The 16,290-nt window shown below is 36.1% G+C and overlaps 2 protein-coding genes across 5 annotated transcripts; both read right to left on the bottom strand.

The window, feature by feature from the left end:
* Positions 1–417: 417 nt before the first annotated feature.
* Positions 418–8,441, bottom strand: LOC141618454 (uncharacterized). Of its 2 annotated transcripts, XM_074435565.1 has the most exons (11): positions 8,138–8,441; positions 7,908–8,032; positions 6,200–6,469; positions 5,104–5,319; positions 4,031–4,159; positions 3,525–3,672; positions 2,474–2,563; positions 1,497–1,551; positions 1,278–1,400; positions 1,080–1,136; positions 418–752 (listed from the first exon to the last, which is right to left on the bottom strand). In XM_074435565.1, exons 3-11 carry the CDS (start codon positions 6,388–6,390, stop codon positions 622–624), a joined length of 1,140 nt encoding a protein of 379 aa, XP_074291666.1. In that variant the 5' UTR covers positions 6,391–6,469; positions 7,908–8,032; positions 8,138–8,441; the 3' UTR covers positions 418–621. The 2 variants fall into 2 exon arrangements, with proteins under 2 accessions (XP_074291666.1, XP_074291665.1); XM_074435564.1 differs by lacking the exons at positions 7,908–8,032; positions 8,138–8,441 and adding an exon at positions 6,916–6,981.
* A 1,004-nt stretch (positions 8,442–9,445) lies between these two features.
* On the bottom strand, positions 9,446–15,430 carry LOC141618452 (dihydrofolate synthetase-like). Of its 3 annotated transcripts, XM_074435562.1 has the most exons (11): positions 14,666–15,430; positions 13,669–13,766; positions 13,400–13,550; positions 12,611–12,673; positions 12,286–12,447; positions 11,668–11,856; positions 11,474–11,573; positions 11,139–11,270; positions 10,537–10,668; positions 9,931–10,212; positions 9,446–9,652 (listed from the first exon to the last, which is right to left on the bottom strand). In XM_074435562.1, the coding sequence occupies exons 1-11, from the start codon at positions 14,948–14,950 to the stop codon at positions 9,612–9,614; spliced, it is 1,635 nt and encodes a 544-aa protein (XP_074291663.1). In that variant the 5' UTR covers positions 14,951–15,430; the 3' UTR covers positions 9,446–9,611. The 3 variants fall into 3 exon arrangements, with proteins under 3 accessions (XP_074291663.1, XP_074291664.1, XP_074291662.1); XM_074435563.1 differs by lacking the exon at positions 9,446–9,652 and having other exon boundaries at positions 9,728–10,182; XM_074435561.1 differs by lacking the exon at positions 9,446–9,652 and having other exon boundaries at positions 9,728–10,212; positions 14,666–15,429.
* Positions 15,431–16,290: the final 860 nt, after the last annotated feature.

The raw sequence follows: 16,290 nt of genomic DNA, 5'->3' as shown, positions 1-16,290 counted from the left end.
TTTATTTCAAAAATATTCCAGTTTGTTTGATTTCAATTTTGTTTGATGTGTTCTTGTTAATCATAATTCAAGTTCTTTTCTAGTCGAGTCTAAGACTTTTGAGCTTGCAGAAATTTAGCTTATACGGTGTAGCTTGTACTCGAAAACTCGAACCTTATTTAGCACAAGTCGAGCTCACTAACTTGCCATTGCATCCGAAAAATAATTTTTTATGGTTCATGAATTTGGAAGAAATGTCCTCATTAGTGCGAGACGGTCTAATATAAAAAATTAAAATAGCAATTATTAGTTCCTCGGATATATGAAGTACTCCGTAATGAATTAAAACAGATCAAACTTTACTTTTTACATATATCAGACGGCTTGGCTCGAAAGTCATTGAGGAATGTACGAACATAGATTTGAAACCCGTCGGTATTAAAATGAGTTCGTCGCTCCTTCACACCAAAATAAAAAAATAAATAAAAAAAACACTTTATTCTGTGTTAATACAAAATGGAATGAATATCCTTCCAATTCTCAAAAATAAATTATACACTGCAAAAAGTGCGTCGAGGTATATAACACTATTGTTCAGAGTTATATAAGAATGATGATTGATGATAAATACGCAAAATAGCATTAAATTTGAAATGGCACCGGCTTCCGACTAGGCCAGAACTGTATTTTCTGGAAATATTTAGCTGGAACAACACCATCAAAGCCTTCCGTCAAAATCACCTTATTCTCTGACATGTACAGTTTCATTCCGTCTGCAATTGTGATATTTCGCCCAAAAAAAGGTACTCATCAGATACACAGTTCTCGAAACCACTATACTAATTACCAAGTACACAACCAAGTATCAGTAAGGAAAAGGAAGGATTAATCTCCTGTAATAACAGATTACAACACTTCAACCATATATTTGTTACTTGAATGCATTGTCTAATTCAGTACTTTCACCATGATCCACATCTCAATCTCTTTGAAAGGGTTTTGAGATTACTGTGATTGCAATTTTAGGCAGCATTGACTACACATATGGGGCTTATGGAGGAACAATCGAGCTGGTTCATCAAAAAGAGATGAAAGTTTACCTTCCAACGCTTTATTAACATCCAGAAAGATTACCACATTGATATCCCGCCTCATCCCTGAAAAATTGGAACGAGATATGTCAGCAGAAACATCAACTAAGCTTCAATTCAGAAACTTTTTGATTGAGTAAAAAGTGGTCAATACAAAAAAAAAAAAAAAAAAAAAAAAAAAAAAAAAAAAAAAAAAATCACTCATACCACTGATTACTTCATTATCTGAGGGCAATCCACTTGAGAAGTGAACATGTAACCGACCCATTCGCTTGAGACCAGACTGAAGAATAGAGTCAAGGAACCTCTTATATGTGCCATGAACACATACTGCATAAAAGATACGGCAGGTTATTATTAGAATACAAATTATATAAACCAGAAAATGCCTAAAATGTAGCTCTAACTTTATGACAGTGCCCTTACCAGGGATATCTTCGGCTGAAGTTATTAGTCTCAACAAGCTCTCGGTTTCTACAGCCTGAAGAGTGAAAGTGGACGGGTCAAATACTACATTGACAAGAAAAGACAATCAGGAGTTACTGTTAATAATTGTAAGAAACTGAAAGTTAATGTAAAGTTAAACAACTTATACAAATAGGACGAGGTCAAGAGAAGACCATTAAAAAAAAATATAGGGCGAATGAATTTTTTACTCTTGGAAACTGACTTATAGCCATGGATATTTGACTTTATACTAAATTAAATATACAAATGGAATTACGCTGCTTGATTTCTGCAATATTAAATCTTTCACCAGAATCACGATCACTCACTCCTAGCCTTAAATTGTATTGCAAAGTTATACTTCCTCCATTTCATTCAATTCCATACATTTGCCTTTTTAAACACTATTCACAAGTAGGGAGAACTTTCGATACAACTTCTAATATATAGCATAAAATATAATCATGTGAGATCTTGTTTTTATTGTCTTACCGAGTACATTGTGAATGACAAATTTTTATAATTTTTACTAATATGTAACTAAAGATATGAACAAAAGAAAACGGGCATTGATATACACGTGTATAAAGCAAATGTATGGAATTGAACGAAATGGAGGAAGTATACAACAACAACATCAGAGCCTTAATCCCAAAATGATTTGGGGTCGGCTGACATGAATCATCCTTTAGAACCGTCCAAGGGTAAACACACACCTCAAAATGTAAAAAATAGAAAAAAGAAATTGAAGAACAAAAGGGGGTGAAACATAATACAAAAGCCAGGTAAACTTATAGGTTTTAAAATCGAAGTCCGGATTTCTTTTATAAAAACTTAGATTTTAAATCGAGAATAAAGATTAAAACAATTTTGAAAACCAAAGTAAAACTTAAGGGTCCGGAGATACTGCAATATAAGGATTTTTGTCCCTGAAAGTTGAACTGCAAACATCTCACCTCTACAGAATGTCCTTGGTTTGCACGTATAAACAATTGCCCATCCTCTTCCAAAAGGCCAAGCCTCTGCTTATTGTCTATTCGTACAGCCTGAAATTTACAATTAAGACAAACCAGATATGAGGGTGGAGTCGTGGAGACATATTGACAGTCGAAATTCACAAGTTACTCCTACTAGCTTGTTATCATGCAGTAAGGGATGACATGGGGGGGAATTGCAGCAAATGCACTTTATATTTTAAAAAAAAAAAACTGCATTCAGAAAAGGCAGATGTATAGAACCTTTCAAAAAGATAGCGCCTTTTCAACTCTCTAAAAATGGATTCTATTCCAAACATATATGCCATGTTCCTTACTTCAGCAGGGTACAATAGCTAAATTTTCTATTTTTTTTTATACCTAGTGCCAATATACCAAGTAGCAGTGAAAATTTTGTATCTATTTTTCATGATATTATCATGCACACAGATCAGATATATCATGGTGAATTCTTCATTATTGAAGGAACTGAAGGCAAAACCAAAATGGCAGACTATTTCCCAGCACAACTGTAAGCTCATGAAACATACGGAGTAGATCAAAGAACATTTGACATAGTACCTAGCATGCACAACGGCTAGTTGGTAACAGGTACGGTACATAGTACATACTAGCATACTACATAATCATAGCAAGATAGGCATCTAAACTAGATTCCATCGCCTGCAATATGGCTCATAAGGTTTGCTAGGCCAAATAACCAAACTGGCATAAACCTATGCAATTACGTGTTTGGACTAAATTGAAAGATGAAAAGTTCAGGTGATATAAAAAAATAAACTGGGGTCAATAAAAATAAAAAATACATACGATCTTCCAATTTTGAACCTTAAGTTTCAATATTTACTCCTTAGTTTCCTTTTACGCTCTTTTCACTATGGTTAACTATTTTGAATATATTTATTATTAACGGAAATTGATTAAGGAGGAAGAGAAAAACATTAAATACACGGTTTAAGCAAATGAAAACATAAAATGAAATGTGAGAACAAAAAAATTTATTAGAACTAACCTCTCGAATTTCATCAATAGAGTGTGATTTCAGAGGGATATTTGCCCTACTTTTCATATTTAGCTTCAGCAAATCTTGAACTCTAACATATCCATCACTCCGCATATCCAAATTCAACTCTGTAGCCATATGCCTCAGTATGCGCACCCTAAGAAGCAGTGACATTAGTTAACATAGTTGCAATAGTTTAGACAAAGCATAATGTTGATAAGATTTGAACACATCTGCCATAGGCGACAAAAATGCATGTTTACACAATACATGCGACGTTGTTTGGTGAAGGGACGCACAAGGGAAACTATGAGGCTGGCGGATTTTAAACACGTCATTGCCTTCAGCCCTTCACCAGCTAACATAATGACGATTCAATTTAGACACATCAACCAGTAATATCATCGACAGAAATTGGAACTCCCTCGAGAAAAGTTAGAAACTATAAATAGTTAACTGCACCTCTTCTTTCTTTCGAAAGAGAAAAATGAAATAAAGGTGTCTTTGATGCTTACAAGGTTCTGCCAAGTGCATCAACTCTGTTTGAAGTGCCATCAGCAGCTGCTCCACGACCACGACCACGACCACCTCTTGAACCTTGACCTGTCCCTCTTGTACCAGATTGGCCCTGTCCTCTACCTCCACTATAAGTTGTATAAAAAACTAGTAGTGAGAATAAGAATCATAACCCCTACCTATTTTATGATTCCCAACAAGTACATATAGGTGCCTTCACAGGTATATTTCTCTATCTCTATTGTAAAAAAAAAAAAAAAATAATAATAATAATAATAATAAATAAATAAAAGAGGCTTTGTCGTTTCTCAATTTATTTGATCGACTGAGTCAGGAATATGAACCCAATTGCTTACTTCCTCAATTAATTTGCAGACCAAAACAAATCGGAAAAATATCACTTGTTCGTCATAGCTCACTTTACTTAAATTTGGTAGACCTAGCATTGGCCTAATGCTCTATCAGCTTTCCTCCTAATTAATCATTTTTTATCCCATGTTATAGGCAAAGATCCAACCAGAACCAGGTTAGCGTAGCCATATTTCAAAGTGGATTTCAACTTATTTTGAGCATCATAGTAACCAAATATTGACAATCAAGCAAGTCAACCCCTCAAAACCTACAACTTTAAATTAAACGCACCCTACATCAAGCCAAGCTATTCCATTACTAATGCAACTTATTCTATTTCTGAATCGCTCAATATTATCAAAGCATAGAATACCAAAAGTATGTTTCTTTTATCCAATTACGTCAAAACTAAAAATTACCCTCTTCATGCTCTGGTGTTAAGGGAGACACGAGTATTTTAATGGAGTATAAATTATAACTACTACAAAAGGTAATTTAGAACACATAAATTCATCATATCACATTTACGCAGTATATGCTAGCAATATGAACTATGAAGATAAATCATTATCGACCCATCACCAATTTTATTTTGAAAAACAAGGGATTTTGACAAGTATTCATTCACCAAAAAAGCTTCAATCTTTTCCAGTAAAGGTCAACAACACACTAAACACTTAAACAGAACAGTTCAACTTCTGGAAAAAGTAGAAGGTATAACCTTGGAGAGGATATAGTACAGGAAAAGACAGAAGAAGTGAGCCTGTTCATATCCATTCCACTTGTTGTCGGAAAACTAGAGCACACAGCAGCGGTACCGACAGAGGATGCATTAACTCTGTTTGAAGTGCCATCAGCAGCTGTTCCACGACCTCGGCCACCTCTTGAACCTTGACTATTCCCTCTTGTACCAGATTGGCCCCGTCCTCTACCTCCACTACAAGTTGTATAAAAAACGAGTAGTGAGAATAAGCATTATAACGTCTACCTATATTTTATAATTTCCAACAAATACTTATAGATGCCTTCACAGTTCACAGGTATATTTCTCTATTGTAATAAAATAAAATAATAAAAATAAAAATAAAATAAAATAAAAGAGGCTTAGTCCTTTCTCAACTATGTTGCTCGATTGAGTCAAGAATATGATACCCAATTGCTTACTTCCTAAATTAATTTGCAGACCAGAACAAATCGAAAAAAATATCAGTTGTTTGTTATACATAGCTCACTACACTTAAATTTGGCAGACCTAGCATTGGCTAAACCGCCTAATGATCTTACAGCTTTCCTCCTAATCAATCATTTTTTATCCCGTGTTACAGGCAAAGATCCAACCAAACGAGGTTAGCATAACCCTATTTCGAAGTGGATTTCAACTTATTTTGAACCTCGTAGCAACCAAATATTGATATTCAAGCAAGTCAACCCCTAAAAACATATAACTTTAAAAACGCACCCTACATCAAGCTAAGCTATTCCATTACTAATGCACTCATTCCAACATCCAAATCGCTCAATAATATCCAAAGTATGTTTCTTTTATATAATTCTTAAATGCCAATGGCAATAACAATAAGTACCCTCTTCATGTTTTGGTATTAAGCGAGACACACGAGTATTCTAACGCAGTATATAACAATAAACTATTACAAAAAAAAAGTAACTGCGAGCACATAAATTCACCAATTCGGTTTAAAAAAAAATAGATTTTGACAAGTATTCATTCACCAGAAAAGCTTCAATCTTTCACAGTGAAGGACAACAACAAATTAAATGAAAATTTTCAACTTTATGGAAAGAATAGAGGGTATAACCTTGGAGAGGATATAGTACAGGAAGATAAAGAAGTGAACCGGTTCATATCCATACTACTTATTGTCGGAAAACTCCAGCACACAGCAGCGACAACGACAGAAGATACAGCGGTACAGGGCGAAGGAAGGAGTGGGATAAGACGGCGATAATTAGAGGTTGAAGTTATAAACAGAGAAAATCTCAGAAGCATTAACAATTAATATTACTCTTTCCTTCCACTTTGACAATGTCAGAGATCCTATCTATGTCTCGGATTCGGCCACCTTCGTCTGCAATTTTTTAATCAAATTACAAGCTGCAAATATACTAATACTATACTTAGGGAAGTGGGCACAAATTTAAGAATAATTAAACATGAACTTGTAAAAAAATGAATAGAACAAATCAATTCTAAAGCGAATTAGGAAACTGGGCACAAATTTATTGATACTTTAATCATAAATTCAAGGTTCAACAACACGAAGAAGATGCAACTAAACCCCTGAATAATTCCCCTAATTTGAAGAACAAAATGATGAATACTGACAAGCGATTGGAAAAAAAGAGAACATCTGCGATTGAATTTGTGATATGTATAATGCATAAAAAACTGATTTTTTTATTAATGCTACTAAATTGAAACAAAGAGATAAAAAAACAGTGATTAAAGATAATCGTAGAGAATTAATGTGTAAAATTGACAAATACGAAATTTTCAAGGAAAAAATCATAGTACCTTTTAGGAAGAACTGAAGCAAGATCAGAACTTCGGGTGTTCGGAAGTTCAACGGTGGTTTTTTTCGACGCCAGGTACAAGGTCAGTAAAATTTACGAGCGAGGGCCGGGGGGATTCGAATATGTGACCTATTTGTATACTGATTACGGTTCGTCGGTCTCTTGTGTTCTTTTTTGTTCTCGTTTTTACTCGTCTTTTGAGTCCTTACTAGTTTTAAAGCCATGCAATTGGATATAATCCTATTTGTATACGGATTACGGTTAGTCGATCTCTTGTGTTCTCGTTTTTACTCGTCTTTACTAGTTTTATAAACCCGTGCAAAATTGCACCTGGATATTCAACAATAATATACACACTTTTGTGCGCGGTACTTAGCAAATATGTAAATTAATTGATAAAAATTTCTTTAAGTGAATGAAAGTAGTGGTGGGATCAAAAGTTTCTTTATTTCCTTAATTTAAGCAGCCAATAAAAAAGGTTAAAAGAACTTTGTTTTTATAGTAAAAGGATTTACTTATTTTCTTATGTTACGGAGTACAAAAGAGCGTGATAAATTTCGTTGTAATCCTACTAAATTTCTCAAAAAATAATAATATAAAGCATAAAATGAATGTTTATTGAGCAACAATGATTGATTTTGGGAGTACGATGTAGAATGGATGATTAAGCGTTATTTGGTTTACAAAATTAGAATAACTACAAATTAATCACAAAAACTCCGGAGAGACGGTCCCTCAATAGCGTTATCGAGAGACCTCTCACATGATCCACTAAATTTTTTTCCCCTATTATGTCTCCCACTAAATTAGTGAGAGACCTACTGCAAATTAATAGGGGTAAGCATAAATAAATTACAACAATATACCATTATAAAGGAGTAGTAGTTAAACTAGTGTTTGAATTTATAATTAGGCTGTTTCTTTAACTATACAACATACCGAATTGAAGTACGTATATAAACTAAAACTAAAGCAAATTCAAAAGAATCTTACCTTAATTGGACTCAGAAGTCGCATGGGTCGATTGAGCCTGAGCCGCCCGTGGAGGAGCGGGTCAGGGTTGAAATAGCTTTAGCTGGCCCCGAACCGGTCCACGGGGAGGGCTAGGCTGGCATTAGCTAACCAACACAAAACCGGGTTTAATAAAAAAAAAAATTACCAGTTCCAGCAGATTAATATACAAAGTAAGATTTGAATAAAAAAAAAATTAATAGTGTTCATACCAGCTACATGCAGCCATGGCAACAAATTAATCCCAAGATCTTGAACTCATACCAGCTACTTTCATCCGGTTCATCAAACCATGGCAACAAACGATTAAGAAACGATTGAAGATCTCAAATTAAGAAACGATTAATCCCAAGTTAAGAAACGATTGAACATCTCGATGGTTTATTATATGAAGAAGGAGACGATTGAAGATGGAGATGATGGTTTATTTGATTTGATTGTGTTGTGATTTTAGGTTGTGTTTGAAGATATTTTTTACAACCTAGATGACTTACTCGATTTTTATTAATCGGTTACTCGGAATTCGATGAGTTACACGGTTTTTATTAATTGGTTCTCGGAATTAGATGAGTTATTTTGTAAGGGTGTCATCTCAAACTCAAAATGGCCCGACTCGATAATAACCCGATCATACAATAATCAGACCTGGCAATGACCTTACTTGATAGTGACCCGACCCAATAACAAACCTGTTAATAACTCGACCCCACGATGACCTGACGAACCAAAACCCGACCTAGCCCGACAAATATATCTAAATGACCCGACCCGACAACGACCCGAACCCGAGCTATGACTTCATCTAACCAACTAACCAGACCCATAAGTGACCCGAACCTAACCCTAATAAAGTCACGACCCGATATGACTCGACCCAACCCGATTGATTTGATTGTCATCTCTAGTTTTGACACAAAGACCAAGGAATGGGGAGGAGACCATTTGCGGTGTTGTTACTTAGACTTGGCAAAGTGGTCAACCGAGTCGGGTCATTTCGGGTCTGTAGACTTCGGGTCGGGTCAGGCAGGTCATTTTCGGTTCGGTTCATTTTCGGGTCGACTATTATCAAGTTATTTGTGGATATAATCAGCTTGCAACAATAATAAATATTCGGCTCGGTCAACTCGGGTTCGGGTCAAGTACGGGGCTTGAGTTCGGGTGTCGGGTCGATCAATTTTGCCATGTAGTTTTTTTTTTTTTTTTTTTTTTCGGTGCTCGCCATGTAGTTGTTAGTGGGTAGCAAGTGGAACTTAATTGATGTGTTTGATCAAATTACCGATAAAATATCTTTCTAATATAGAAAGGTGAACAAATGAACAAGAGGCCTAAAATGGAATAAATAAACAAATGATCGGGACGGGTAAGTATGAGACTATTGTCAGAAAATTACACTTATTTCAATTGTATAATTCTCAGGTGCCATTTTAGGTTAAATTAGATCAATTAGAATGTCGTATCATACTCATACCAAGCAGAATGGAGGCTCCTAACCAGGTACATGATTGATAGAATCACTACGTAGGGGGCGGTCTTAAGCCACTCAGCCATCCCTCCAAGTCGTTGATCAGAAGTCAAGAGCGTGGTTACCCGAAGGGCTATCTGATCTGATCAACTGCCTGGATTAACCATTTTGCTTGTCGAGTCAAGCTATCTATTTGGATTGTTTACGTTCAACCAGCTCTCGTTTTACTCGCGTAGCTCAGTCTGTTTATCTCGTAGAAACATTTCTAAAAGCAAACAAACGGTAAATACACAAGTGAGTAGATCAAGGTGCATAGCAGAAATATGGAGCACTCCACTGCTTATCGTCTAACAGACGAGAGAACGATTTTTTTTACTAGCTTTCGGAATTTTAATCATTAGCTAAAAACCCTTGTATGTTTTGTTTAATAAATTATTCTGAAATAAAATGCAACAAATTTAAAATAGCCAATAACAACTTAGGAATTAATTGACGACAACACCGAGGAAACTATATGCAGAGATCCGGTGACTACAATTGTACCTGGTTGCTTCCCTTTTCTCTCCTGCAGTATTTTATGACCAGCTTTCAAACAACTTATTACTAAATTTGCAGCACCCAAAATCATCTTCGTTGAATTGCCGGTACAAGGAAATGATCCATCGAGTGACTTTAGGTCATACATTGCATTTTCTGGAGTAAATTTGACACCAAGATTGGAGCATGCTTCAGCCCAGATATCTCTCAGAATCAATGCTGAAGTAGTTCTAGATTTGTCTCCGGCGATATTTACTTCTGTCAGAAAAATAGCTTCAAATGACAAACCTGTTAATTTAAAGAGAGATTTCAGACCCTTGGATATCATTGGATTAGAATACACAAAGCATAAATCTTTGTAATCAAGCATTCAAGCGGGAAAAGGAGAGGAACAAGCAGAGTTGTCGATGGGCAAGTAACATAACCCAAAAACGATAAGTAGAATTTGTTTTTGAGATTTTAAAAAAGTTCACCGTAGTTGGCTACATTTTCACTCAAAAAACAGTTGGTCTTACAATAAGGATCATCTGAATGATCAATTTTTTAGGACAGTCATAGATGAAATGATGCTGCTGAGTACCAGGAAACAATGATGCGTATGGAGAAACTAACCTATCAGGAATTCCTTTGCAAATCCGACATGATCTTTATCACTAGCCATTGCAACAACAAGGACCAACCCAGAGTCTTGACATACTGTAGAAATTGTATCCACCAATGCTTTAGCAGATTCTTGGGTATGGGCTGAACACAGAAACGAGAAAATGACCATGTACTGTATATATCAGAAATGTGAGCATGATGAAATTATGTGCCAATGATAACCCTAGAATGAAAACGCTTTAATAGCAAATAACAGGTAAGCAATTGTGTAATTGTTTGAAAGATGTACTGCTTCCTTCTACTGGTATATTACGAATTCTTATCTATTTTCGATAAAGTATTGTTGTCTTGAGCACCCATTCTCCCCTGACAACAAGAATATTACTCTAGTGCCTCAAGGGCTCCTGCACTCGTCCTGGGTTAAACAATGGTTGTTTAATTTCTTTCGAAGGCCTGATCTCATAATTGGTCGTCACAGCCCAGATTTAATATCATGGCAGCAGGAGCATTAATCAAGTGACTTCAGCAATCCCCGTTATTGTAAGATAGGTTGGGAACAAAAATACTATCATTAGAAATACAAGAAGGCGAAATAGACTACATGAACAAACCTCCATCAAGCAATGCCATTGACCCACATAATCCTAGTGCCTCTAGTTCTTCCTTTTTCAGAAACTGGTTTCTCCCAAGCAGTTGTGTGCACTCCAATCCACTACGAATAGACCCATCAGATATTTGCCATCCTGACACAAAATTAGCGCAGGTACAAACATCTTCAGTTCAAGAGACGAGATTTACAAAAAGAAAAAACAGAAAAACACGCACATCTTACCAAAATTTTAGAGCTGGATTCTATTACACAGATTTTATAAACATCTCATGAACTGTTGTCCACAAAAGCTACTAGTCAAAACACAAAAAACTGAATAAACGAAGAATTTCTCACCTTGATCACGGAGACATAATGCAGCACAAGTTGCAGTTACAGCATTCTGGAGTTGGTGATAGCCAAGCATCGAAAAATTCACGTCATACAGCTCGATAGACTACATGAGTGGCACACGCAATTTGGTTAATAAACAAGAACTCTGATGTTGGAACAAGAAGGATGCCAAAAAAAACATAGTTTGGAGTTCTTACTAGTGGAATGTCCTCATTTTGAATCAGTATATTACAAGATTGGCGTGGTTTCCCACCGACTTTGCCAAACCCATTTATGCAACTTTTGCTTCCAGAATTCGAGGCAGAAATCACGGGTGCGCACATTGACAAAGCTCTATCACGTAGAATTTGCTCAATATGAGGAAGATATGGTCCCCCTAGAATTACCTGATATGTTAAACAAATTTGAACTCAATATAATATTGCTAAGAATTTTAAGAGAAAAAGAGGCGACCAAAACTCAGTATTTGCATGACAGCATCTGAAAACGTAAAACAATTTCACATAGTAGCCTTGTCCAACCGTCAACACCGTGTTGTGTCTGAGTGTTTGATATTTGCAACCGAGTCAAGGAATTTCAGGGACTACAACATAACAAACCTAACAAATTGGTGAATCAAAATGCAAGTAAACAGATTCTCATGGGCGTCAAGGATTGTCAATCATCTACCTTGTGTCTATTTCTAAGACTACTACAGTAAGAATTACTTCGACCATAGGTTAAATTTCACAAGAATCTACATTTCAACGAAATATGGTCATATTTGAGCAGAACACAAGAAGAAAGTATGCGGGGACTGGGGAGGAACAACATACTGGGCAGCCATGTTTAATAATTCCCGATTTTGCCAATGCTATGCTTTCCAAGGAACCTCCAAGAGCAGCCAAATGTTCATTTCCTATGGTTGTTATGACTGCGGCAGCTAGCTCAGAACTAGATATTACATTTGTAGCATCTCGGGCTCCACCCAACCCAGCCTGACCATATTAAAGGGACAATGTACTTCAGCACACACAAAACATGTTTTGTAGGTCAAAACAAACTCAAAAAAAAAAAAAAAAAAAAAAAAAAAAAAAAAAAAAAAAAAAAAAAACAAGTAATGAGATGGAGTACATGCTAGTGAAGAGCTAAGTGGTGAACCTCAACAACAGCGAAATCAACATTCTGATCAGCAAATACTGTAAATGCAAGGGCCGTCAGGACCTGAACATAATAGTATTTCAGTAAGGGAAAAAGAAGAATAAGATTTAAAAAAAAAAAAATCAACACAAGTGCACCTAAGGTTACCGTCTATATATACAATAACCTTACCCCAGTGCCTCAATGGCTCCCGCAAATTGCGGGGTAAGGGGGAGGTCGGATGTATGCAGCCTTACCCTTGTGTTAGCAACACAAAGAGGCTGTTTCCGAGGTTACTGTCTATATATGACATAACAAATCAATAAAATAAAGAATTCTCACGGCACTTGTGAAAGACTCTGAGAACAGTATACCAGTTCATGTCCATATGTTTGAACTTTGAAGTCCATAATATTCAGTAATATTAGCAAAAGCTGACCCAACACAAGAAAACCGCACAAACGTTATATGTAGAAAATGTACAATAGAACCCAAAGATATGATGAACGAAAACTGCCCAATGCTGAACCAATACACGATGTATGTTAAGCCCAAGCCCACAGATAATATGGCCCGGCAAATGACTTTTGATAAAAACCCGACATGATTCAAGACAATAGTGATTAGTGACCATGATTCAAAATGTCTCGCATTATCAATCAAAATCACTGTTGCCGTTGGTGCTTGTTATTCACAACAGCTGTTCCGCTTCCCCCAGCAGCCACAAATAAATATATAGTCATCTCATCAAAAGGGCATAACGTTTACTAATATGTTCCTAGTAGTTACATATGTAAGACAATTCAATACCTCAAAATGACTCAAGAGTCCATGCTCATGTTCCACAGCTTGATCAAGGATTTTCTTAATTCTATGGAAAGTAGAGAACAATTTAGCTGTTGACACTTGTGTATCTCGTGTTCCCACATGCATACGTTCCCAGATACTTCGGATATGAGGGCTGCCAAAGGAAAACAAGTGTTTGAGCAACAGTAAAAAATCAATGTACAACGAAATGGATGTTTAAGAAATTAACTATGTACTCCATGCCAAAGAAAGAAAAACACAGATGAAAATACCTTGTGTAGCAACCCACAGAATAACCCTCTGCCCTCAGGATATTGGACAAGAACAAAGCTGTTGATCCCTTACCTTTAGTCCCAGCAACATGAACTACCTGATCAGGTGTCCGCCAGTCAGACCATATTCTATGTATCAAACAAGTATAATCTTTCACAAGAGAATAGAAGTCATGGCCAGTGTAATAGAAGACTAAAGACTGATGCTGTTTGATTTCTGTGTTTACGGAACACCTTAAAACACCTCATCATACTATCCACTCTTGTGGTTTATTTTGAAGTAGCAGATGGCCGAAATTCTAATCCTCAATTAAGGGTCAAATGAAAACACCCTTGCTGTCATATGGAACGTCGAAAGATTAAGATCTTCAAAGGTTATAAGAAAGTGAAGAAACGCGCACAACGGCAATGTTTGAAATTGACTAATAAGTGTATTTTTTATAAGCTGGCACAAAGGTTAAGTGGTTAATCAGTTTACAATGCTTAGGACCAGACTGCTAGCACAGTTTTACTTCGACAACACCCTAGCACTCATCACATCAAAATATGATCTTTACTGAGAAAAGCAATGGTAACATAAACGATTCCAAATGTAAGGACAAGGAAAGATGACAAGTAACAAAAAACACACAAATAGTTTTTTTCCGAAGACCAGTTGAAACCTAGATCACGCTAATGAAGCTAAGGGGTAACAAGGCAAACTTCAGATTATAGAGTAAATGAGTAATAACTGAATACATAAAGGCTAAAGCAGCAATTTATGTTCAGGAGCAGAAATTAACACAACATCAACTTAAAAAATTTAAAAAAAAGGGTGTTAATACACCACATCAAGTTATTAAAACAACCAGTTAAACTCGTGAGCTGTTGTCTATTGAGGAATGCATTTACCGGAAAAATAAAACCTAGTTAATACTTTTTCTGTGAGCATTATCCAAATTATTAAAGGAACCACATAATGTTAAACAGGATAAAAAAAGCAGCAGGTAGAGATAACCTTGTAATTAGACTGTGGATTACCAAGACGGTCCATCAAACGCCTCATACGATCCAAGTCAAACCCATCATTGCTATCAGTGCCAGCATTTTCAGGTACTCCTAGTTTCTCAAAATTCTTTAGATTGTCCAAGTACTCCACCAACTCCCTCGTCTCCGGGCACTCCGATGATGTAAACAACTTTCTAACGCACCCCAATTTTACACTAGGAAAGACGGAATCCAAAGCTAGGCATCTTTTCCAAGAAAATTTCGCATATCGGGAAGCGTAACTGAGTGTCTCCATTTGATCTCATGTATTACTCCAAACAGGGAAACTCTCTTAAGTCTCAAGTGATGTGTAAATATAAGCTTCAGTGGAAACTAAATCAACATTCAGTAGTCATTTCTGTACGTTTGCTTTTGGTACAAGGGCCTCGAAAGTAACTCAATAAGAAAGCTTATGCTTAAAACGGAAACGTAAATAAATGACCGAGACACCCTAGTAACGAAAACGTAGAAAAGTGATGGTGATTCGTGACGGAGAGAGTAACATTGCTGATCAATCAATGATGGTGATTTTCCCAACAATTGGATGCGATCAAAGGAACCAAATAAGCACAAGCACTAAGAGACATTTCAACAAACAGGTGGTGTGCATTACCCAATAAGTTCAAATTTGAACTACACCTGGAACATTAGGGCTGTGCAGTTGTTGAAGGCTGGTGATTACCCCATTAAAGGCGGGAGAGATCCACTATTATTCAGGTCATTGGGTATGTTTGGATAGCAAAAATGGAGGGAAAGGGAGGGGAGGGGGAAGGAGGGAAGGGAAAGGGAGAGAAGTGAAGGGGAGGGGGAATGGGAAGGGGAGGGGGAATGGGTATGGTTGTTTGGATACAATTTCCCTCCAAATCTTGCCTATTGTGGAAAGATTTTGATTGGCTTGGAGAAGGAAAATTGCATCCCTCCAAATTTCTCCCCCACCATTTCCCTTCACTCTCATTTGTTATCCAAACAAGGGATTTTAAATCCCCTACTCTCCCTCCCTTTCTTTTCCCTCCAAATACCTCAATCCAAACACACCCCTAACTGTGTAAAATAACTTGTTTTACGATAAAATTCGATTTTCACAAAAAAAAAAAAAAAAAATTGATAAAACCTTTCTACAAGAGAGTTTTTATTATCGAATTTTTTTTCCTATTTTTATTATATTGACTTTTATTTTTATTTTTATAACTTATTATTTACGGTGTCAAAGGATGGTTCATGCCGATGTTATTGTCATTACTTTTCACATGGGTCCAACATTCTTTCATTCAAAAAAGACAAAAAAGACTAGCAATAGCCATGGTATAAAAATAAGAAGTTTCATCCTTAAGCAACTCTGATTAGAATATTTTACTAATATATTATTTATGTACATATTTTGTATTCCTGTTTTAGAGGATTCTGTTTAGGCGTTTGTTTAGGCTTTTGATTAGGTCATTCCTGATCTTTAGCAACGCCTGAATGTATATATTGGCTTGGAGACTAAGGGGTTGTTTGGTTACCCAGCATAAAACACATGAATTGCAATTCATGTGATTTGTAAAATTGGTGGGTTGTTTGTTTGCCCCAAATCACATGAATTGAAGTTCCATAGGA

The sequence above is a fragment of the Silene latifolia genome, chromosome X (genome assembly GCF_048544455.1).
Source record: "Silene latifolia isolate original U9 population chromosome X, ASM4854445v1, whole genome shotgun sequence".
NCBI classification, from domain to species: domain Eukaryota; kingdom Viridiplantae; phylum Streptophyta; class Magnoliopsida; order Caryophyllales; family Caryophyllaceae; genus Silene; species Silene latifolia.
This window is presented reverse-complemented; position numbering and strand designations above follow the sequence as displayed.